This window comes from Typopeltis vanoorti, chromosome 1, assembly GCF_054136105.1.
Source record: "Typopeltis vanoorti isolate ZY-2024b chromosome 1, IOZ_Tvanoo_1.0, whole genome shotgun sequence".
Lineage (NCBI taxonomy): Eukaryota > Metazoa > Arthropoda > Arachnida > Uropygi > Thelyphonidae > Typopeltis > Typopeltis vanoorti.
Genome location: NC_143549.1, coordinates 59,515,032 through 59,540,276, shown reverse-complemented (window position 1 = coordinate 59,540,276; position 25,245 = coordinate 59,515,032). Strand labels below are relative to the sequence as shown.

The 25,245-nt window shown below is 37.1% G+C and overlaps 1 protein-coding gene across 2 annotated transcripts in view; it reads right to left on the bottom strand.

Annotated features, from left to right (window-relative positions):
* Nucleotides 1-23,618, bottom strand: part of gammaCOP (coat protein (coatomer) gamma) — a 406,638-nt gene extending 383,020 nt beyond the window's left edge. Inside the window, exon 1 of one of the 2 annotated variants that reach the window (XM_090390747.1) lies at nucleotides 23,480-23,618. In XM_090390747.1, the coding sequence (XP_090246873.1) occupies nucleotides 23,480-23,528 (49 nt within the window). In that variant the 5' untranslated portion in view covers nucleotides 23,529-23,618. The remainder of the gene's footprint in view (nucleotides 1-23,479) is intronic. The other variant, XM_090390756.1, reaches the window with a different exon arrangement.
* Between the last annotated feature and the right edge of the window lie 1,627 nt (nucleotides 23,619-25,245).

Sequence of the window (25,245 nt, the reverse complement as noted above, 5' to 3'; positions counted from 1 at the left end):
CTTGAATGTGTAACAAAAATTGTATAGAATGTTATTCAAAAACTCCACTAATTTCATCCAATTTTACATGGACATCAGGGAGAGAGAGACCGTTAACTTCATCAAAAACATGAATTACAATGAGTAATAAATCATGTGTATATTAGTTCATGTCTCACTCACAACTGAAGTATACAATATTACACTATTAGAATTCAAAGGAACAACTGCAAAAATGTTGTGTAGATAAAAAATAAATTAAAATAATTATTAATTTAAAAAACTTATGAACAATTAATAGTGATCACCTCCCAAAACTTGGATAATGGCATACAGTCTAAATGGTTGAAGTTCATCTAAAGTTTCTAGGAAACGAAATTCAAATCTGCACTTGCTGGAATGAAGTTTGTCTGGTTCAAAAGAACTATGCCTAGTGTTACTAGCATGAGAAGCGGGGTATTTGATAGACACCTAAGGAAAGAGTTAATAATGCATTCTTTGTAGATGGTAGGAAGTAAGACAGTTTCCAAGCTTGTTTGAAGGAGGCATATAGACTGAATTTACGAAGAATCCATGCTATTTGTTCCTAGGTTCCTTTAAGGTAGGGTATTGAAATTCTTATCACATCGGATCACAGTCTAGTAGAAGAATGATAGTTATCAATAATTTTTTGAACAGTAGTTTTGTTGTATCCATTACATATCAGATTGCTTTAATTTTATTCAGTTCACCTAGCAAAAGGGATCAGAAAATCAGATCAGATGAGCATTATGTACAAAACTCTTGAAAATGCCCTTTTTTATGTGAAGAATGACAGGATGATGAGTGAATGTATCTACCAGCATCTATCAGTAAAGTTTTTTTTTTTTTTTTTTTTTTTGTAGGAAAGATAATTTTGTTGCAACTAATTTAAAAGATTCAAGCCAACACACTATTCCATAAATGGAATGTCAAATAAGATGTTAATATAGAAGATCATTTACAAAAAGATAAACACTGCTACACACATACATGATGCTAAAAGGACAGTATTATTTTTTTTTTCAATCTACAGCCAAAGAAACCTAACACTGTGAAGAACTTCATTCCATGGTAAAAAAAAGTTACTGTTACGAGATGATACCCGTACAATATTTGCTATTTGCCTGCGTTCATTATCTTGCATCTCCATGGAGTCCGAAGACATTGTGAGAAACCCACACATGCCTTTATTCACACAATAACTAGCAAACACTTTAAGCTCATTCACTGCACCAGCAAAAAAAATTTACTCCTCACTCTTACACAACCTTCATGAGTAACCCGTTGTTTTCATCTTGTCACATGAAAAATTTCTACTTTGTCCCCTTTTTTCTGCCTATAAGCCAAATTTAGACATATCTTCAATCCATCCTTAGAGGGGAGCATCTCAAAAAAACAGCAACAAGATCTGTGTAGCATAGGTCAAGGTGTAGCTGCATCAAAGCTTTATAAAGAGGGATGATAATGACAATCTAATCCCTTGCACTTGTTAATGTTCAACATTTAGGTAATCCTTGAGCTATTCTGGCTACTTTTTTGCAATATATCTTCTAAACTTTAACATATTTTATCACGACCCAAATCACTAGCCTTATCAGTTCCCTATAGCATGATTCTAGTAATGTAATACACATCATACAATCTTTTGATTGTTATACTGTGCCACATTAAACTGAAAATCATTATACTGGTGCCAGATGCGACAAATTTGTAAGAGAATTATTATCATTAAGTGACACCTCCAGGGAGTCCAAAGACTCATCGAGGGAGAGCACCTACTCTACAATTCTCTATCTCCACCAACTACACTACCACTAGCATTTCCACAGGCAATCACAAACATCCATGCCCATGGTGGGATTCAAGCCCACAGCCTTTTGGCTGGAGAACGGATACACTAACCACTTGGCCAACCAGGCCGGCATAATAATTCAAATACTGCTTACCAAACATACTGCAATAGAGTGTTATGATAATTATTACAATTTTGGAAGACCAACAAAGAGAAATGAATATACAAATAGGTACCAACTGTTCCGAAGTTTTGCTCATTCTTGAATGACATGCTGTCAATCAAATAAGCCAAATTAAACCTCTAGAATAAACCACATGCTTGCTTCTACCATCCATAATGACTATCTATCTTATCTACGTTTATATCAACATAAAAAAAAGCAGTGGATAGTACAGGCAGCAAGATGCTGAAAGAGCTACTTCAGGATTTTACAAAAGATGAAAATGATAAACTGGGAGCAATGTATATGCTTCAATAAATGTGATTGTTAGAATGATGAATCAGCACATGATTTCCAGTAATCACAATCTCACTGTAAATGGAGAATTAATGGTGCTGAATGCAACTTCTGCAAGTTGAGAATGAAGATAACCACCTGTGGTGATGCTCCCAAATTCTGAGATGTTTTTAAACTGCTAGGCATTAAATAAATATTTGGCATTATCAAAATATCAAGGTGAAGGAAATGTTGAAGGAAAAAGGGCATATTCCATCATATCCTCCTATAATGAGTCTCTGAGTACCTCGCAAGTGTCACATTATGATAATAATAAAAACATTTATTGATGCACTGGAAGACTATAGAAAGTTCTTGAAGAACAATTGATACACACACACACACACACACACACACACACACACACACACACACACACACACACACACACACACACAAAGAACAAATCATTAATGAAATGGTTGGAAAAGACCTATGCTGAAACATCGAATATAGTGAGTACTTTTATACGAGCTTTTTCAATTGAAAGCAAGTCAGCTGATCTTATACCAAAGGTGTTTTCCTCCAAGAAAATAGGCAAAGCAGCCTGAAAATATATAAGAAAAATGCATCTGGTAGGATGACTAAGAAGACTAGAATCAATAGAACTCCATTAAGATGTCAGAAAGCGACAGTACAAATCATAATTATGACAGGTATTACTGCATGAAAAATTACTGCTTCTGAGAGCCAAGAAATCAACAAAACATTAACTGACATCAAGAAGGGATATTACTGGTTAGTTTATATATCATGTTTACTGAGGTCTGATTTTATGTTCAGAATGGTGCTTCGTACTCATTTTTAAGTGGGTTTTGACAGTATTGATTCTGTTAACAATGGGTTTGCTGTACTGTTTTGTGTTTTGTTTATAGCGATATGTTTAAAAACAAAAGCGCCTTTTTTAATTTTTGTTTTTCAAGATGTTAAGTGATATTCTTCTTTTTGTATTTATTTTTCTATAAGCAGCTTTTTTTTTAATTAGCAATTGGAATATATATATATATAGGAGTATTTATCCCAGACAGAGATGACCCCCTTATTCTGGTTCCTCTAGCCAAGTGCTGAAATATTTCCCCTGCATCTATCCTATAAAACCCTTTAAGCAACTTAAATGTTTCTATCAAGTTCACACATCAGTTGACATATAAGAGTTGAGCTTGCTCCAACTTGAAAAAACAAAAAAACAAAAAAAATAATAATAATAATTAATTTGCTGGGGTGGGTGGGGAGGAGGTGGGCAGCAGCTTGTAATGACCCTTCTCCCCCTCATGACATTTTCCTGTCAGAAACACTAGGCCTCACCTCCAAAAGACGGTTTTTTCATTGCTCTGATCAGTAGATGAAGCGGGCTCAACCCGGGTCCTAACTCTCTCTCCTATCCACCAACTTCGGCAATCCATACACCTTCAATATATCCTCATAGGAAACATTTCACAGGCCATTCACCATCTTGGTCACTCACCAATGAATCCTCTCCACTGCTTCCTCATCCCCAAGAAATCCAGGGGACCAGACATGAGCACAGTAATCCAGAGGTGGGCATATCAAGGCCTTATAAGGAGGAATGAAAACTTCTTATGTCTACTTGTTAATGTGTTCTTCAATAGCCAAGTAATCTTATGGGCATCTTATCAATCTTAGCAATGTGTCCTCTAAACTTTAATTATATGTCTGCCATTGCTCCTACCTTCATCTTAGTGGAGTACAGTTCCACCAATGTGGTACACACCTTGTTAATCTATTTATCCCAAAATGCATAACTTTACATTTCTCCACATTAAACTGACACCCATCATCTTTTGCCCATAATGACATCACGTCATCACCAAACAACTGAATATTTCCTATCAGTTTATTTCCTATATCATTTATGTACAAATTAAACAGCAATAGTCCCAACACCGAGCCTTGTGATACGCCATTAGTGACCTGTTTTTGCCTTGATTCTACCGCTCCATACATCACTTTACATGCCCCTCCATATACCACATGATATCTGTCCAGCAGATATCATGTGGTATATGGAGCCACCCTCCTATCCACTTAATCAGTGTCATATACATCCCCCCCTATTTGTTCTAATTTGTGTAACTGAGTTCCATGTGGTATACTATCAAATGCCCTTTGCAAAATCATCATGTAGGCATTTCTTTTATCCAACTCAGCTGTTACTCTATTATAAAAAGTTAGTAAATTACTAAGACATGACCGACCCTTCCCTTCACAAAGTCATGTTGACCCTCATATAGTATCATATTGTTATCTACCCATCCTTGAATTCTCTTTTTGACTAGTACTTTTACCACCATGCCCGGGATACCGATCAGTCTATAATTTGCTACCGTAGTCTTAGAACCTCCCTTATGCAAAGGAATTATTTTGCCCTCTTTCCACTCCTTGGAACTCTAGCAGAGCTGAGACTTAAATTAAAGAGCCTAGTCATAAGCACTGCCAGTTCCCTATCACATTCTCACAAAAACCCAGGCTGATATCCCATCTAATCCCACAGCTATATTTACATTGAGATTCTGCAATATCCTGAGAACCTCCAATTCGTCCACCTCTGTTCCCATATTAGTGTCTGTGACACAGGTTAAAGCAGTAACTTCACTAGGAGGTTATATCCTTGCAAAGTGGTCACTCAGTAACTAGACTATTTTATCCATGTTTGTCTCCTCGTGCCCCTCATCACTCATTGAGGTTAATCTTCCATGGTTATTCTTCCTCTTACTTGCCATATAACAAAAGAACTCTTTTGGGATTTCCTTTGGACTGCTTGGCTAGATTCTTCTCATAATCTGATTTTGCCTTCCTTGCCATGCAGAAAGATGACGAAGACATTTTTGTATTCTACTTGTATTTTCAAGAAATCAAATAGCCATTTGATATGGATTAATTCATCAAGCACTAAATTTGTATCATGATGAAATCTTCAACGTACTGTGACAGCCTGGTTGGTTAAGTGGATAGCATTTCTTGCCTGAGCTTTGTAATGTTCATGAGTTTGCTGGTCACCTTTCTCTTTATATACTTTCCACAGCATTTTCTTCTTCTGCAGGTCGTGCTTAATGATATAACTCATCCACCTAACTCCTACCTGATTAACCCTCCTTACCATAGGCATACAATTTAATACTGATTCCTCTAGATCGGTGCTTCCCAAAACTTATAGATGTAAAGGCCCCCCTTTGCAAAAATTAAAATATTTTACGCCCCCCCCATTGAAAAAAAAATCATAATACAGACATATTTTATTATAATATTTATTGTATATATATTCAATAATTTATATTCAAGATTTTACGTTTGCAAGCTTTTTCGTGCTTCTTATCAATACCTTTGAAATGAAACTTATATGAATAAGCACATATTTACTAATATTCATTAAGCTCTATAATATGCAGGAAGCAAAATTTGTGAACCAACACCAATGTGATTTTTTTCCATTAAAATATAAAAAATAACAAAAAAGAAATAATAAATATTAAATATGTTTCTTTTAAGATTAAAAAAAAGGAACTACTTAGTCTTAAAACATTTTAAATTTGTTTTCATTATTTCACGCCCCCCCCTCAACAAAACTTACGGCCCCCAGTTTGGGAACCGCTGCTCTAGATGACCCATAACTATATTCCATGCACTACTAACATCTTTATGCTGCAGTATTTTATGCCATTGTGCAGATTTAAGCTTCTTTCTAATCAAGACCACATAGTCACTTTCACCAATTGGAGGCAATGTTGTCACCTTGGTTATAAGTAGTCTTCTGATCTTATGACCAGGTCCAATACTCTCCATCTACTAGTCCCTTCCATCACATGCTGCCTTAAATAATTATCACAAAGCAGGTGTATAAATTCTATTTCCTTCTTGCCATGTGATCTTTCTTCCTTCCAGCCTATATCTCCATACTCAACCTGCACTCATTGTACTAATTTGGCAATGCATATCTTCGAGATCATCTGTGGAACTCCCTGGCCTATAGCAACAACAAATGTATATTTTGTCTTACTGGATTTCACACCAGACTGCTTCAAATAAACAGCCACCCTCCTGCCTGTCTCTTATTCTTTTTGGCTGCAATTCATCTGCTATCATCAGCAGTACCCATCTTCCCCATACTATCTTCCCTAAAAATACTAAACCCTTCACATTCAATCCCTGTAACATCATCTGCTGTTAGCCAAGTCTAACTAATGCCTATAACTTTTGGGGAGGTTGCATTAACCATTGCCAAAAACTCCTCCCTGTTGTTCCTGATATTTCTGGCATTAGTATATAGAAACTGCTGTTCAATTGTTATTTGGCTTTTTTTGAGCCTACAGTTGTCTTTGAGTGTTTGTTGTATGAATTTAAAATTAAAAGGGTATGAGAAATTATATGTATATTGTCATCAAAAAAGGAAAGATTTAAATCACCCCTAAGAGACAGCAAAAGAAATATGCCAAATTGAGAGAGAGAGAGAGATGGCTAATGATTAAACCCTATTCTGCATTTACTTTTATACAAGAAAAGATGCTGGTTATAAATGACACTAGCAATCTAGTTAATAAAAGGCAGTAAGCAAACTTTAAGATTTTGAAAACTGAGAATAAATCAAAAAAAAAATAATGCAAATATGAAATTCATAGATGACATACACTGAGTGGCCACTTTATTAGGAACACTTCTCCATTTATGAAAATAGACCATTCCTGAAGGTATCGAGTCACATGGCTGCAGTTTGCTATATAAGTCAGGCAGAGAGGCATCTGGTGGTTCTGAGTTTGATGCATCAAATGGGTAAAAGGTGTGACTGGTGTTGCCAGATGTATCTCACAAATGTCTACTCTTCTGGGATTTTCACACACATCATTTAGGATGTACCAGGAGTAATGTAATAACCAAACAACTTCAAGCCAATGGCAGCACAATGGACAGAAACAGCTCAGTGATGCAAAAGGTCAGAGAAGAATGGCAAAAATTGGGAAACATGATAGGAGAGTCACAGCCAGTCAAATCACAGCTCCATACAACAATTGCAATAATTTCAGAGTACACAACTGCATGCTCTCACGGATGGGGTACAGGAGCAGACACCCTTCCTGGATTCCAATGTCAGCTAACAACAGGAAGATGCAAAATGATTCCCAGTCTATACAATATCATGCTGATGGCAGAACCAGAATATGATGACAACATGAGGCCATGGACCCTTCCTGCCAAGTAGCAACAGCTCAGGTTGGTGGTGGGGTGCAATGGTGTGGGATATGTTTTCTTGGCACACATTAGATTCCTTGATACCAGCTGACATTGTCACTGATCATGTTTAGCCATTCGTGGCTGCAGTTTACCCACTGTCAAAGTTTACTTCCAGCAAGACAACGTATCTCATCACAGAGCATCTCTGGGATGAGGTGGAATGAGCAGCTAACAGCAGTGTGATACCAACAACAATTGGGAGATGCCATTTTGGCAGCATGGACAAACATCCCAGAGGAACATTTTAGATACGTAGCTGAATACAGGCTGTTTTTAAGGTAAAAGGGGATTCCACTTGTTTAATAAATGCTGTTCCTAATGAAGTGATTACTCAGTGTATATCATGTTATATTGAACAAGTATCATACAAGAAAAGAGTTAAAGCATTAACTTTAATAATTGAGACCTTCACTGGATGTAAGAGAAATTCTAGTGAGCTGAAGAAGGACAAATGTTATCATAATTAAAAAAGCAGGTCAAAAGTGATAATGGCATCAGGCATGTCATGAATAAAATAACAGTTTGTACTTTAGTCAGTTGGAACAGCCATTATGCCCATAAAATTATAAACAAATCACACCACAGTTAAAGATAAGCGCTGCTTGTCAAACTCAGTTACTATGATAGCATTATTACTAAGGCATTAAATGTAAGCAGATGTATTAGATTGTATTTGATTATAGTGTCAGAGGGTGTTTCAGGTAAAGATGTAATTATTCTGTCTCCGTTTGGTGACAGCGATCATGCAATACTCACTTGGGAAGTGACTAAGTTCATGAATGTTCCATTCAGAAAAGGTTATATGCTAAACTATAAAGCAGCAAATTATGACCAACTGAGGAGCATACTGATTTCAGTGGTATGGTATCAGTTGCTTGATAGGAAGAATATCGATAGTGATATTCTTGAGTGATACCACGTGCATAAGGATGATGTCCATTATTAAAATTATAAGCAGCAAGTTAGAATAGTCAACTATTGCATAAAAAGCAAGGTGTCTGAATATGAAAGAAACTAGCCTTGCAAGCTAAAGACAACCCACGAGAATTCTATTGATATGCTGCAAGTAAAAAAAGACTGAATATGAAAGAATAACTCTTTTGAATGCAGATGGTGTGATGGTGACAGATGCAAAAGAGGTAGTTCAATTGAGTGATCAGTTTGCTAAAAGCTATCAACCTGGAGTACGCAACATTGAGTTCATTACTACCTCCTCACTGAATGAAGGAACTCAGGTGTATGAAGAGAAGGTATTAGAGCTGTTGCACAAACTGAATAAGAATTCAGCAATAAGGACTGATGGGATATCAAACACAGGTGGTAAAAGAGTGTTCAGTGAACTGACAGTGTCAAGTGAATCGACCAGGCTATACAATTTGAATCTCAGAGCAGGGAAGATTCTGCAGGAATGGAAAGAATGTATCCTAATCCCATTGCAGAAGAGTGGTGCAAAGATCAATGTATCTTGCTATCAACCAATCAGTATCTCAGGAGTAGTGGTGAGATTTTGACTAAATTGGTTATGGCTTGAATTCAAAAATGGGTTGACAGTGAATCTCTACTTTGCAATGAGCAATATGGGTACTAAGGGAAGGTCATATTTTAGCAACTTGCTCAGAGTCTATAACAATGTTACCACTGAAAACTAGACAAGGGAATGGATACACCATGATACTTTTGTATTTTACTACAGCTTTTAACAGAATACAGCATGGAAGACTGTTGGTTAAATTGGAGAATATAGGTTTGGATTATAAAATATTATCGTGGATAAAAAGGATGGCTGACTGCCAGACATCAAAAAAAAAAAATGAAAAAAGTGGTACACAGAGGATGTGAGTCTGCAGAATTATGGTAACTAATGGTATAGCACAAGAATCAATCTTTGGCCCACTGTTATTCAATCTATACATTAATGATATTGGTAAGGATTTGACAGGCAAATACAGCTATTTCTGATGATGCAAAGATCATCATCATCAAATTCCTGCCATGGACCCTCAAGGGGTGTACAGGATTTAATAGTATTACATGAAAAATTTACATCATTACTAACTCCCTATCTACAATTTTCCTCCAAATCAGTCTGTTACTTGTCAAGACTCCAATATTATCAGATTTTATATTTCTATCGTCTAAGGCAGCGCTTCCCAAACTGTGGGCCCTGGCCCTCTTGGGGGCCCATAGGTTTTGTTGAGGGGGGGTGGCATGAAATAATGAAAACAAATTTAAAATGTTTTAAAACTAGACTTTTTTTATTTTAAAAGAAACATATTTCTTCTTCTTTGAGTGCCACCTCCTATCGGAGGGCGGCGACCACCTTGGCAAATTTTGAGCGATTCTCAGCTATTCTGAGCAGTCTCTCAGAGTTCATACCAGTCCACTGTCTGATATTTAACATATTTAACTTTTATTATTTATTATTTCTTTTCTGTTATTTTTTATATTTTAATGGAAAAATTCACACATTAGTGTTGGTTCACAAACTTTGCTTGCTGCGTATTTCAGCGCTTAATGAATATTAGTAAATATTGCTTATTCATATGTTTCATTTCAAAGCAGTGGTTAATTGTATTTACTTCGAATGCTCTCCAGTGAAGCTCCAAATCTTCCTGTCCCTTTCATCATGCGTTTGTAATCAGGAATTGTTGATATTGACTTTATATACATATCAAAACTCGTTTTATATTATCACTGTCATCCGAGCTAGTTTTCTGTTACCAATAAAAGTTTCGCATATACTTCACACATGAAAAAAAGCTTAAACAAGTTCATGTGGGGAGATAGTAACTCGCTTGCAGTGGTAAACAACACGCCACCCCTAACAGCCACTATACTGCAGAGGCAATAAAAACAAGTACTTTTATTATGCCAGTGAATAAGGTATGAGGAGTCTGTGTAATATATTTCTCAAAAAATAGTGCAATTAGAGACAACTGGGATAAAAACACACTAATTAATGAATCACATGATCCCCTCATACAGAAACTGCTGTATAGACTGAAACAAAACCATATGTTGCATGGGCAAACGCAGTATCTAACGAAAAACTATTGTTATTAATTAGATGTGTGAGAGTTCGATTTCCCAAGGCAGCAATACAATTCAACCGCACGTGTTAAAATTAGTAAAAGTGTTAAAACTAAGTAATATATATATATATATATATATATATATATATATATATATATACACACATATAATGAATGTTATGGTAGTTTCACATATGGAATTCGGTTGAAGAGAGTTAGAATTTCAACTCAATTGTCAGCTATGCTTTTATCTTTCGGTTGCACGATCTTTTGTTAATACCACACCAATCATATGCACATTTTAATAACCTGCCTTTGCTATCTGTTTCGCATTAGGCTTAAATACCATAAAGGGAAAAAAGTCACAAAAGAGAAAAATGTTCCTGGTCCGGGGATTCCTTTATTCAGGTAATATTCACTAATTTCATGTTATCAGTCTGTGGTGCGCCAGTATCAGTAAGTGGTGATATTATTTGATATCACCACTTACCTTTCTACGTTAGAAAATTACTACTTACTATTCTATGTTAAAAAATTTAACCCTGAGATGGATAAGTGACTAATAAAAAAAAAATCCCGCGAACAATAAGAAGAAGCAGAAACAGACTCAAAAAAAAAAAAGGACAGTATTTCATATTTCACCAGAACAGCCTGCATCGTCTTCAGAACCAAACGGTAAGTGGCAAAAAATGTAATATATGCATTTGATTTTTGCAATATTCGCTGTGTATGCTTTGTATTGAATATAAATACAATAAATATAATATCTCTCTATTATGATTTTTTTCGAGGAGGGGGGGGCATGAAATATTTTACTTTTTGCAAAGGGGGCCCTGACATCCAGAAGTTTGGGAAGCACTGGTCTAAGGCACTTTGTACTGTATCAATACATCTATATCTTGGTCTTCCTCTGGGTCATTTTCCTGCCAACCTGGCAGAGAACACTTGTTTTCCTAATCTTTCATCGCCCATTCTTTTAAGTGAATAAACCACCTGAGATTAGCTGTGCTAACACATTCCTGGATGCTGACAATGTCAAGTTCTTTCCTAATATCCCCATTTTTAATATGATATCGCCATTGATGCCATCTGTTCACGCCTCTAATCTTTTTTCAGGACTCTCATATCTGCGGTCTCTAGTCTTTGGTCAAGTGTTTTACTTCTGACCCAGCTCTCACATCCATAAGTTAAAACTCGTTTGAACACTGTCTTGTATACGGCTAATTTAGTGTTCTGACTAATTTCTCTCTTATTCAATATGAATTTATTCAATTGAACTTCCTACCATACCAGCTTTGTTAATTCTGTTGTCTATTACCATATTTAATTTACCATCTTCACCAAAAATTGTGCCTAAGTAGTTGAAATGTTTTACTTGTTCCACAAGTTCTCCGTTCACAACGCGGTTGACATTTTCAACGATTCTACCTATTTTCATTGTCTTTGTCTTTTTATTGCTGACCTTCATACCATATCTATTACAACAGCTATTCAATTTAGTCAGAGAATCTTGCACACATGTAGCAGATTTATTTAGAAGTATAACATCGTCTGCATAAAGCAAAAGAGCTGACATTAACATCTCCAATTTTGATATCATGTTTAATACCACTTTCCTTCGTAATGTGATCCATATAGATAATGAATAAAAGAGGGGATAATGTACATCCTTGTCTCACACCAGATTTAACATTAAACCATCTTCCTGTACATCCTTCAATCCTAACTGCTGACTTACAACTCAAATAAAGACTAAGTATTGCTTGATATAATTACCTATTGACACCATATAACTGTAGCATATTGAATAGCTTCTCTCTTGGCACCTTGTCATATGCCTTTTCCAGATAGACAAAACTTAAATACAGATCTTTGTTATATTCCCATGATTTCTCGACTATTTGTCGTAAAGTGAAAATCTAATCCTGACAGCCTCCATTTGGCCTCAATCTAGCTTGTTCTTCACCAAGCTTTTCTTCCACAATTCTTCTCAACCATTTCTCAAGTATACTAGCATAAATCTTAGCGGAAATACTCAGTAGGGAAATACCTCTGTAATTCTCTCGGGAATTCGTCCCTCTTCTGAACTATGCAGTGCAGCCACTGTAAGACTTTTATACCACCATACTTGAACATTACTGGTCGAATATCATCCCCACCAGCTGTCTTTCCACATTTCAAGACTTTGATGGCTTTTTCTACTTCAAGTATGGATATGTATTCCTGACTGTATGCTTGTTTAGTGTTTTTTAACCACTGTGCTATCACTGCTTGTTTCATTTGATAATTTTTTGAAGTAATTACTCCATACTGCAAGGATATCTTTTACTCCTGTTTTCATGTTACCTTTATCATCTTTAATTCCTTTTACAGCACTCTTTTCTCCATTTCTGAGCTTCTTCAACAATTCCTATTGCTACTCTTTCTTTTCCTTAATTGTCATTGCCTGAATATAACATTGTATTTATTGCTCAGAAAGGTCTCACCAGCTTTTGTCTTTTTTGTTTCAGTCACCCCTATTATATCAATCTGGTACATCTAATTCCTCAGCTAGCTCCATTTCTTTACCATTCAGGCTTCTTATGTTGATAGTACCGATCTTCAACTCTGGTGATATCGAGTTGGAGCGTGTTTTATGGTTGTTTCAGTAGCTGACTTTTCACTGTTTCATTTTGCTGAATTTTCACTGTGGCGAAAACAACAGGGGCCTTGTTTAACCGGGTGACGCCCGTGTAGGCATGAAATTTTGTCATGTTGTACCATCATTTTGTATTTTGGTTTAAGCCAATAAGAATACAATTTGGCCGGCTGAATCCCAAATTGCCAGCCATCCTTGTTCGTTCAGTATCCAGGTAGATACCCAACAGGGTGCACCACAAGAAGAAGAGGAATGGACATTAGGTCAGAAGCCCTGGTCGGAGAACCGACCAGGGCTTCTGACACCCCTGATGCAAAGATAGGTAGGGAAATCAGGAATGCTGCTGATATGCAGTACTTGCAGAATGATTTGAATAGGCTGGAAATGTGGGCATGTGAAAATGAATGTCAGCTCAATGTCAGTAAATGTAAAGTCATTCACTTCGGAGTGATTAGTTATCCAATGTCATATTATATTGGTGGGATTATGCTAGAAGAAACTGATGCGGCTAGAGATCTTGGAGTGTTAGCAGATAAGATGTTGAAGTTCAGGTGGCCATGTAGCAAAGATTGCAAATACAACTCAAAAGATAATTGCAATGTTGAAACGAACATTCACATGTAAATATAAGGATGTTAATTTTGCCTCTTTACAAGGCTTTGATGAGACCTCACTTGGACTATTGTGCCCAGATCTGGTCTCCTGGTTTCTGTTGCGATTCTGATATATTGGAGAGAGTGCAAAGGAGAGCAATAAAAATTATATCAGGATTGTGGAATATTGAGTAAGAAGACAGATTGAGAATTCTTAAACTGCAGACACTAGCAAATAGGAGAAAAAGGGATGATGATTGATTGAGACTTACAAACTTTTAAAGGGATCATACAGGATTTCAATTGATGGAATTTTTCAGTTTATGGAGGATGGGGGAAAGAACAAGAGAGCATCCTTGGAAGCCGAGAATGAATTCTGATAAGAAGGGGCGAGGGCTAGATTTTTTCCTCATAGAGTGGTGCGTGATTGGAATGGATTACCATTGGCTGTTTTGAGTGCAGGCAGTGTGAATAAATTCAAGAATAAGTATGATAGCTGGTGTGTGTGTAGTATGTGCCTTCCTCAATGAGTCCCTGACTCCTAATAATATTAGGAGTCAGAGGTCTCTCTTAATAAGAAAAAAATGTACTATTTTGGTACAGTCAAACTCAGGACAATAGATGAAACAGATCAGAATAATAATGAAGTCTAAATGCAAAATTCAGGATCAAATTTTCAAGTTATGACAAATAGTTGAAAAATTGTGATAATATAACAACGATCTGTATTTAAGTTTTAATCTTAATCTGGAAAAGGTGAAAGACTTCCTCATGGGCTCACTTTAGTGAGTACAGGCATGGAAAACCCAAGGTACCTGATGCTGGACCATGCCTTACTTCATGTAATATACATCTGTTATATTATCTGTAGACTAGTCCTTCCCCTTCTTTGCTTCTTTCGTCTCTTCTCGCTCCTTACCCCCAATGCTATTTGGTTATTCAAGGGCTAGGGGTGAATCTTTCCTGTCTTGCTATGTCATTTTGCCTATTGCAGCCACTAAAAGGAGCAAGCGAGCCCCAATAGTTCCCAGTCCCAAGCCCAGATAAATGGTGAAGGTTGATGTCAAGAAGGGCATTTGGTCGTAAAACTTCACTACTAGCTTTAGCTATGATCAAATGAGTTGAAAAGAAAGTGATACAAAGGCTAGGGCATACTCCTTAAGCAACACACAGCCACATCATCCTACAGCTGCGAGAAGTGGATGAGGGCTACTGTATCCAGGCCAGGTGCAGTTAAAGAAGTGAGCCCAGCAAGTGGAGAGAATGTTACGAGTGGGAACGTTGAATGTTGGAAGCATGACTGGAAGGGGAAGAGAGGTGGCAGACATGATGAGGAAGAGGAAGTTGGACATTTTATGCATGCAGGAGACAAGGTGGAAGGGGGAAAAGGTGAAGCAACTAGGAGACAGGTATAAATTGTTCTACTCTGGAGCAAATAAAGAGGGAAGAAATGGTGTTGGAATTGTGGTGTGTGTGTGTGGCAGAATAAAGAGGGAAGGTACTGGAAGTAAGTAGGAGGAACGACAGGATCATTCAAATAAAACTGGGTCTTGGAGAAGAGCAACTGGTCATCTTATGTGTATACACACCACAAATTGGCTATACAGCAGAAAGAAAGATGAATTCTGGAATGTGTTAGATGAAGAAATGAGGAAACTGAAAGAAAACGAGACGGTGATTGTCAGAGGAGACTTGAATGGACACACAGGGAGACAGAATAGGGACTGTGAAAGGGTGCATGGTGGTCATGGAGTGGGAATGATAAACCAGGAAGGAGAGAGGATTTTTGACTTTCCAGTAGTGTTTGATCTGGCAATTGTGAACTTCTTTTTCTGTAAGAGGGAAGAGCATTTGATAACATTTAGAAATGGCAACAACAGTTCACAGATTGACTACATTTTGACTAGAAGAAAACATCTTAAGGCAGTAACAAATTGTAAGGTACTCCCAACAGATCATGTGGTGCAGCAACACTGGCTGCTGTGCACAGACTTTAAAATAAAGTTGGAGATAAGAACCTTTGGAAGCCATGGGAGGAAGACACAGCCCGTTTTAGGAAGAAGGTGTTAGAGAGGATTTCAGATGGACTAGAAAGTGCACAAGATTGGTGGAGACATAATTCAAATGCAATTTTAAGCTGTGTAATTGAGGTGCTTGGTGAAGCATCCGGAAAGATTAGAAAGCAAGAGAAGGGTTGGTGATGGAATAATAATGTACAAGCAGCAGTGATGCTAAGAGGAAGGCAAAGCAGAAGTGGGACGAGTCAAGAACGGAAGAGGACAGAGAGGAACACAGAGTATCGATTGGCAAAATGTAGAAATAAGGCATCAAAGGTCATCGTACATGTGAGGCAGATCAAAGACTCTGGAGGAAGGGTATTAAGGAGGGATGTGGTATAAGAAACAGATGGAGAATATATTTTGAATGGCTTTTGATTGAAGAAAATGCAAGGACTCACAGAGAAGATGAGGAGCCTTATGAGGGCATGGTGCAGAACATTAATAGAGTGGAAGTGAAGGAGGTCATAAAGAGAATGAAGAATGGAAAATCAGTGGGCCCTGACAGGATCCCAGTGGAGGCATGGAAGGTGCTGGGGTAAGAGAGAATTGAGGAGGGAGGAAGAGTATGTGAGAAGAAAGGTCATGTAGATGGATGTGCAGGGGAAGAGGAAGCACGAGCAGCCAAAGAAGAGATGGAGGGAGATGGTGGAGAAGGACTTGAGGATGAAGAACTTGGATGTGGCTACAGCCCAAGACAGGAGGTTGTGGAGGAGACTCACTACAAACAGTGACCCTACTTAAGTGGGAAAAGCTGCAGAAGAAGAAGAAAAAATGTATGACAGGGTGCCAAAATAGAAGCTGTTCAAAGTGCTACAGTTGTATGGTGTCAATGGAGAATTATATCAAATAATACTTTTATAACATTTAGTAACATTTTAAAACTTTTATAACATTTAGTAACATTTCATAACATTTTAAAACTTTTATAACTCATTCACAACCACCTCTGGCAATGCATTCCACACACTCACCTCCTCCAAGCAAAAAATAAACCACACTCTTACGCAATTTCCAGGGATGATTCCTCATTCCCTCCCTTCCTGCACTGCACAGAAAAAAACTCATCAGTATTAATCCTATTAAACCCCTTTAATAAGTTATATGCTTCTATCATATCCCCTTTCTTATGCCTATCTGCTAGGTTTCTGGAGTCCACAGACCTTCAGTCTTTCCTAATAGGAGACATTCCACAGGTCTGTAACAATCTTTGTCACTCACCTCTGGATCCTCCCCACCATTTCTTCATGGCATGTGCAGTTTTAAATTCATGCTGTCACTGTATGACATTTAATGATTATGATGGTGTGATCGGTTGATTTTAGTAAGGATTATATCGAAAATGCTTGCGATCCAAATACTTTTTTTTTTTTTTTAATTATTTTAACTTTCTTTATGATTTCAAGAATATGCCATGTATTCGATTGGTAGCATATATGTTTCGTTTATCATGCTGTGATGGAATTAAATCTTTACTACTTCACTTTGGATTTCTGATTTCATATTAGTATAAAATCTGATTTACAATGAATCAAAATGTATATATATCATTGATGTGATATATAATGTAGGTTTATAAACTTTTGAATGGCTATTATAGGATATCATCTGATGAAATTTTTTGTTATATGGAAGGTGGGGAGAAAACACGAGGGGACATCCATGGAAGCTAAGTTTGTTCACAGTCAAGAAAGAGGTAAGAGCTAGATTTTTCTCTCACAATGAGTGAGTGGAATAGTTTGCCTTTAGTGAGTGCATTTAAGGAAATTGAATGAATTTAAGTATGACAGCTGGTTTGAGTGATTTATAGCCTCCCTCGTTGAATCCTCGACTCCCTGGAGGTCTCAGATAATAATAATAATCATGATTTAGGACACAAACAGAATCCTCAGAGAGCAAAATGCTCTTAATGGTAACATACAACCATTACTACTATATATATATATATACAGGGTGTTCGGGATAAATTTGACAGTTTTGTAAGGAAAAAGAAAATCTTCTTTGTATCTATTAAATTTAATGAATTGACAAAAAAACATTACAGGCAGAGTTAATTACAATACTATCAACAAGATTTACTCAAAATAACCACCATTAGCATCGATCACAGCTTCAATTCTGCTTCGGAACATCGAACAAGCTGATGCTACAGTCTCCCTGGGAAGGGCCGCAAAAACTGTTTTAATTTTATCCATTAACTGGGCTTTTGTATTACTGGAAGTGCGATTGGTGTCTTTTTCAACTGCGCCCCATACAAAATAATCCATGGGGTTAAGGTCTGGGGAGTTTGGAGGCCAAACATTTGGACTGGTGAAGTCGTAGAAATTTTCAGACAACCATTTTTGACTTTTCCCAGAGGTGTGGCAAGGGGCCGAATCCTCTGCCATACATACGGCCTACCATTGGCTACCCTTGTTATCCAGGGCTTGACTACAGTTAGCAACTCCACGAAAAAAGCCCGAATTCCAATGCCAGGGTTCTTCAACACCTGTTCCTGCAGATTTGCGAGGAATTCTGCTGTACGAACGCAATCAGATCGTCTGCTAGGGATCTTTCTTCTTGCTACATCCTCGTAGTCACCATTGCAAGTCTCTAGTTCATGCCTGATTGTTTTTACTGTATTCAGGGAGCATTGGGCAGCAGTCGTAATATCCTTATTTTGATGGCGGGCACGAATCATCATGATACAAGTTATTCTCTTCCATGATTCAGGTGGGTTCCAGCTATCCATCCTTTCTGACATCTTGTATATGAATGAAGAAGGGTCCAAACTTTTAAATGAAGAGAAGTGTGTGTTAATACATGTAACTTACGGAAAAATATAATTAATTATAAATATGTCAAATTTATCCCGAACACCCTGTATATATATATAAAATATAGTAATAAGGATATTTTTTACACATAAGGTATTGCTTCCGAGTAAACAAAACAACTGATTCCAATAAAATTGTTGTTCCTAAGTGCATATTGCAAGAAATATCAGTTACATTAAATTAATACTCTCCATATAATTGTATAGTTTCTTTAAATTTGTTGTTAGCATCTGTTACTACAATACTTTTGGTAAGTTTATTTCCGTGGTTGGCTATTCTTTCGCTAAAATTGTTATTGTTATTATCGTTATACTGGTGTCTCTGTGGAGTTAGAAGACCCAAGCTAGGGTAATCCTTTATTGGTTTATAAATTGTAGATTCTCCTTTGTTTTAAGGATCTGTGGAAAAATATTTAAAAAAAAAAAAGGGCACATAATTCTATTAACAGTTTGTTTGTTTGATTCAGATTCTCTTTTATTTACTTTGCATATACAGTTTGCAGCATATAAAATTGAAACCATTTTGCATACTTGCATAAAGGATTAAACTAAATTTATTATAGTCTAACCAAGTGCAAAATAAACTTCCAACATCTTTCTCTAAATCCAGAGTAATTTAATAATAAGATGGTACACCGGTTGGCAACTCGCATAGGTAGATATGATTTCTCCATTACTTTCTCCTTAGTATCACCACCCCGGGTCTGCCTCCCACTAACGAGATCTCAAAAAAGTTCGAAACTGGTCTCGATAGCAGCCCTTCCCTTAATGCATGGCAGTATACATGTCCACAAGGAGATATGCTTTGCATTATGGGAGATGCTGAGACAAGGAGTGTTGTGAGCTTAGTCCACCGTTGCTACAAGTTGCCAAGGGATGTACCACCTTACCTCAGTCCTGAAGATATTTTCAGGTGCAAACTTTGTTTGCTTACACTTGGATAAAGGTTAAACTAAATTTATTACAGATATTTTCACTTTTCTCTGTATCTTGTTAAACATATTTGTATCCTTTCCAAGATGGGACTCCCAAAGGAGCAGGCAGAACTGTTTTGTATAGGGAAACAATTACATATTTGTGTATACCACTCAGGAAAAATGAATACTTCTGCAAATTAATAAAAATAATCCCTCCCACTTGCATTATTATGCTGTTGAAAATAAATTTTGCATTATTATTCACCACCATAATCATCATGAAATTCCTGATATGTGTCTTCAAGGGATGTACAGGATATGATAGTATTACATGAAAAACTTACACCATTACTAACTTCCTATCTACAATTTTCCTCTAAATCAATCTGTTACTTGCCAAGACTCCAACATTATCAGTTCTTATATTTCTATCTTCTATGGCTCTTTTATCTGTATCAATCCACCTATATCTTAGTCTTCCTCTGGGTCTCTTTCCTGCCAACTTGGCAAAGAACACTTATTTTGCTTATCTTTTCTCTCCCATTCTGTTTAAGTGACCATAGCAACTTGAAATTAGCTCTGCTAGCACATTTCTGGATGCTAACAATATTATGTTCTTTCATAATATCCTTGTTTTTAATATATTGACACTGTTGCCATCTATTCAATCTGTTATCAATCTGTGGTCACTAGTCTTTGGTCAAGTGTTTTATTTCTAACTCAGCTCTCAGATCCATAAGTTAAAATTGGTTTGAACACCGTCTCGTATACACTCAATTTAGTGTTTTGATTAATTTATCTCTTATTCCATATAAATTTATTCAGTTGACTTCCTAACATATCAGCTTTATTGATTCTATTGTCTATTTCCATATTTATTTTACCATCTTCACTAAAAATTGTGCCTAAGTAGCTGAAATGTTTTACTTGTTTATAGGTTCTCCATTCACAACACAGTTGACATTTTCAATGATTCTGCCTATTTTCATTGTCTTTGTCTTTTTATTGCTGATCTTCATACCAAACGTGTTACAACAGTTATTCACTTTAGTCAGGGAATCTTGCCGACTTTTACTGGATTTATTTAGGAGTATAACTTCATTTGCATAAAGAGCTGAAATTAACATCTCCAATTTTGATATTAGGTTTAATACCACTTTCCTTCATAATGTGATCCATATAGATAATAAATAACAGGGATAGTGTACATCCTTGTCTGACACCAGATTTAACATAAAAACCATATTCCTGTACTTCCTTCAATTCTGACTGCTGACTTACAACTCTGATAAAGACTAAGTATTATTTGATATAATTCTCCATTGACACCATACAACTGTAGCACTTTGAACAGCTTCTATTTTGGCACCCTGTCATACACCTTTTCTTCTTCTTCTGCAGCTTTTCCCACTTAAGTAGGGTCACTGTTTGTAGTGAGTCTCCTCCACAACCTCCTGTCTTGGGCTGTAGCCACATCCAAGTTCTTCATCCTCAAGTCCTTCTCCACCATCTCCCTCCATCTCTTCTTTGGCTGCTCGTGCTTCCTCTTCCCCTGCACATCCATCTACATGACCTTTCTTCCCACATACTCTTCCTCCCTCCTCAATTCTCTCTTACCCCAGCACCTTCCATGCCTCCACTGGGATCCTGTCAGGGCCCACTGATTTTCCATTCTTCATTCTCTTTATGACCTCCTTCACTTCCACTCTATTAATGTTCTGCACCATGCCCTCATAAGGCTCCTCATCTTCTCTGTGAGTCCTTGCATTTTCTTCAATCAAAAGCCATTCAAAATATATTCTCCATCTGTTTCTTATACCACATCCCTCCTTAATACCCTTCCTCCAGAGTCTTTGATCTGCCTCACATGTACGATGTCCTTTGATGCCTTATTTCTACATTTTGCCAATCGATACTCTGTGTTCCTCTCTGTCCTCTTCCGTTCTTGACTCGTCCCACTTCTGCTTTGCCTTCCTCTTAGCATCACTGCTTCTTGTACATTATTATTCCATCACCAACCCTTCTCTTGCTCTCTAATCTTTCCGGATGCTTCACCAAGCACCTCAATTACACAGCTTAAAATTGCATTTGAATTATGTCTCCACCAATCTTGTGCACTTTCTAGTCCATCTGAAATCCTCTCTAACACCTTCTTCCTAAAACGGGCTGTGTCTTCCTCCCATGGCTTCCAAAGGTTCTTATCTCCAACTTTATTTTAAAGTCTGTGCACAGCAGCCAGTGTTGTTGCACCACATGATCTGTTGGGATTACCTTACAATTTGTTACTGCCTTAAGATGTTTTCTTCTAGTTAAAATGAAACCACAGCAGAGGATCTACAATTTTTAAACCAATAAAGGATTGCCCTAGCTTGGGTCTTCTAACTCCACAGAGACACCAGTATAATGATAATAACAATAACAATTTTAGCGAAAGAATAGCCAACCACGGAAATAAACTTCCCAAAAGTATTGTAGTAACAGATGCTAAAAACAAATTTAAAGAAACTATACAATTACATGGAGAGTATTAATTTAATGTAACTAATATTTCTTGCAATATGCACTTAGGAACAACAATTTTATTGGAATCAGTTGTTTTGTTTACTCGGAAGCAATACCTTATGTTTAAAAATAATGGTTGTATGTTACCATTAAGAGCATTTTGCTCTCTGAGGATTCTGTTTGTGTCCTAAATTATGATTATTATTATTATCTGAGACCTCCAGGGAGTCGGGGATTCAACGAGGGAGGCTATGAATCACTCAAACCAGCTGTCATACTTAAATTCATTCAATTTCCTTAAATGCACTCACTAAAGGCAAACTATTCCACTCACTCATTGTGAGAGAAAAATCTAGCTCTTACCTCTTTCTTGACTGTGAACAAACTTAGCTTCCATGGATGTCCCCTCGTGTTTTCTCCCCACCTTCCATATAACAAAAAATTTCATCAGATGATATCCTATAATAGCCATTCAAAAGTTTATAAACCTACATTATATATCACATCAATGATATATATACATTTTGATTCGTTGTAAATCAGATTTTATACTAATATGAAATCAGAAATCCAAAGTGCAGTAGTAAAGATTTAATTCCATCACAGCATGATAAACGAAACATATATGCTACCAATCGAATACATGGCATATTCTTGAAATCATAAAGAAAGTTAAAATAATTAAAAAAAAAAAAAAAGTATTTGGATCGCAAGCATTTTCGATATAATCCTTACTAAAATCAACCGATCACACCATCATAATCATTAAATGTCATACAGTGACAGCATGAATTTAAAACTGCACATGCCATGAAGAAATGGTGGGGAGGATCCAGAGGTGAGTGACAAAGATTGTTACAGACCTGTGGAATGTCTCCTATTAGGAAAGACTGAAGGTCTGTGGACTCCAAAAACCTAGCAGATAGGCAAAGAAAGGGGATATGATAGAAGCATATAACTTGTTAAAGGGGTTTAATAGGATTAATACTGATGAGTTTTTTTCTGTGCAGTGCAGGAAGGGAGGGAATGAGGAATCATCCCTGGAAATTGCGTAAGAGTGTGGTTAACCAGGGTGTTAAGACTAGATTTTTTGCTTGGAGGAGGTGAGTGTGTGGAATGCATTGCCAGAGGTGGTTGTGAATGAGTTTAAGGAAGTATGATAGATATTGTATGAATAATTAGTGGCGGGTCTCCCGCGATGAGTCTTTCGACTCCATGGAGACACCGTTATAATAATAATATATTCAATATATACAGTGGGGGGGGGGGGAATCATTAAATAACTAGTTACCAGTTGTTTACAGCAAACCGGTAATCTAAGATTTCTATGATCACCTGACACTCCCATCAAAAAATAAACAGAATGAATAAGTGTACTTAATTGACACACCAGCCTTACCGTCTTCCTCTTCCTTCTTATCTCTTTTCAAAACATACATATTCTCTGACAACTTTTCGAAATGTCTATTTCCAACACTGAATCACGCACAAACACAACACATAACAGAATAAGTTTGCTGGCGTTGAACACGTATATTCCCACTTTAGTTCACAGTTTAAATCAACACCCTCTAGATGGCATAACACGAATCTCGATAATCTCTAAAATAATCTCGAAATAAAATATGATTAGGCTAATAAAGAATAGAGGAACTGCAACAAAAATATTTCGAAATTTATGTAAACATTAGACATCAGGGTCATGAAAAAAATAATCTGCTATTGTTTTTTTATTCTCCAGTGGGAGCAGGGTAAGCTGTTCAGTTCTAAGCTTGGAAGAGTGGCCATAACCAAACTCAACCCACAGAGAGAAAAAAAAAAAAAAAGAAAAGAAAAGAAAAAAGAAAGAAAGAAAGAAAATACACCTTAAAAAATCAGCTAACGCATTTTTATTTCCGTATAGGGAGTATGCGAGGCCGTTTAGCCCTATCTAATTTTTTTGAGACTGAGTGGGCAGGTCAATCTCCACTGGTACCTAATCAGAGATAGCTGGACCAAGACTATCACTAATTAAGTGGCACGCAGTGAAGAGAGGCAGGTCAACAAGTACCGCCATCTCGTGGTCCCTAACCCTAACACAATATATTTAATGTTTGAAATAGTGTGGGTTCGACAGTCGATTTTCTTGAGTATACGCGACGAAAAACCCTAGTTTCCGGGAGAAAAAACACGCTTTCCAGTTCCAGAGATCGACTAACTCGGGAACCGGTCGATAAAAGGTTTAGAAAAAATTTCCTCTAGTCACCGACTAGACTCGAAACCATGTCTTCCTTCGTGCGATCAAGCCCTGTGGTGTGCAAACACCAAGTCCACTGAGCAATAAACCGTTAATGAATTTAGTTCTAAAAGCGTAAGCGAAGCTATATAGTACCAACTTTTAGATACTAGTGGACAGAAATTCTCACTCAAAGCCAATCACAGATAGCTCTCCCAAGACGATTACCGATTTAACTGCCATCCAGAGGAAGAGAGAGAGCAGGAAGCAAGAAACAACATCAAACGAAACTGCAATGCAGAAACGAACAAAGATATTGGAAGAATTTCTTCTGTTATCCTGAGAGCCAGTGAACAGTGGGCAATAGTAGCCACGTCCCTCAAAAAACATACATTTTACAAAAGCCAGAAATGCATGCGGGGGGGGGTCGAATACTTCTGGAGATGTATCCGATTATCTCGCACGTATTAAACTTTTAGACGGTAGAAATGCCTAGTTCCATGCAGTCGTTTAAAAAGAGAAAAAAATATCGAGGTAGTGATGCACTTTATAACAGAATCCGGAACCACCTAGGAAGTTATAAGATACCTCCAAAACCGCAGACTTAACCCAGTTAAACTTATCTGTATGTTCCAAACAGATAAATGTCTGATGCCCCTTGACCTAATGGGGATCATCAAACAATACCGAGAAATCTACGGATTAAAATCCGCCAGCGACCTGGATATAAAACTAGAGCCATCATGATAGAAGGAATCAGGTAGGCAATTCCACCGTTGTCAAAAATTCGTCCACTCGCAGAACTGCTGCAGGATCGTGCAGGACGATTGCCACTGTATTAAATGTGGAGAAACCACCCAACCGCTTCCTACAAAAAAATCAAAACTAGAGCCAGCTAAATGTTCCAGCTGTGTCGGACCACATCCAAACAACTATATATG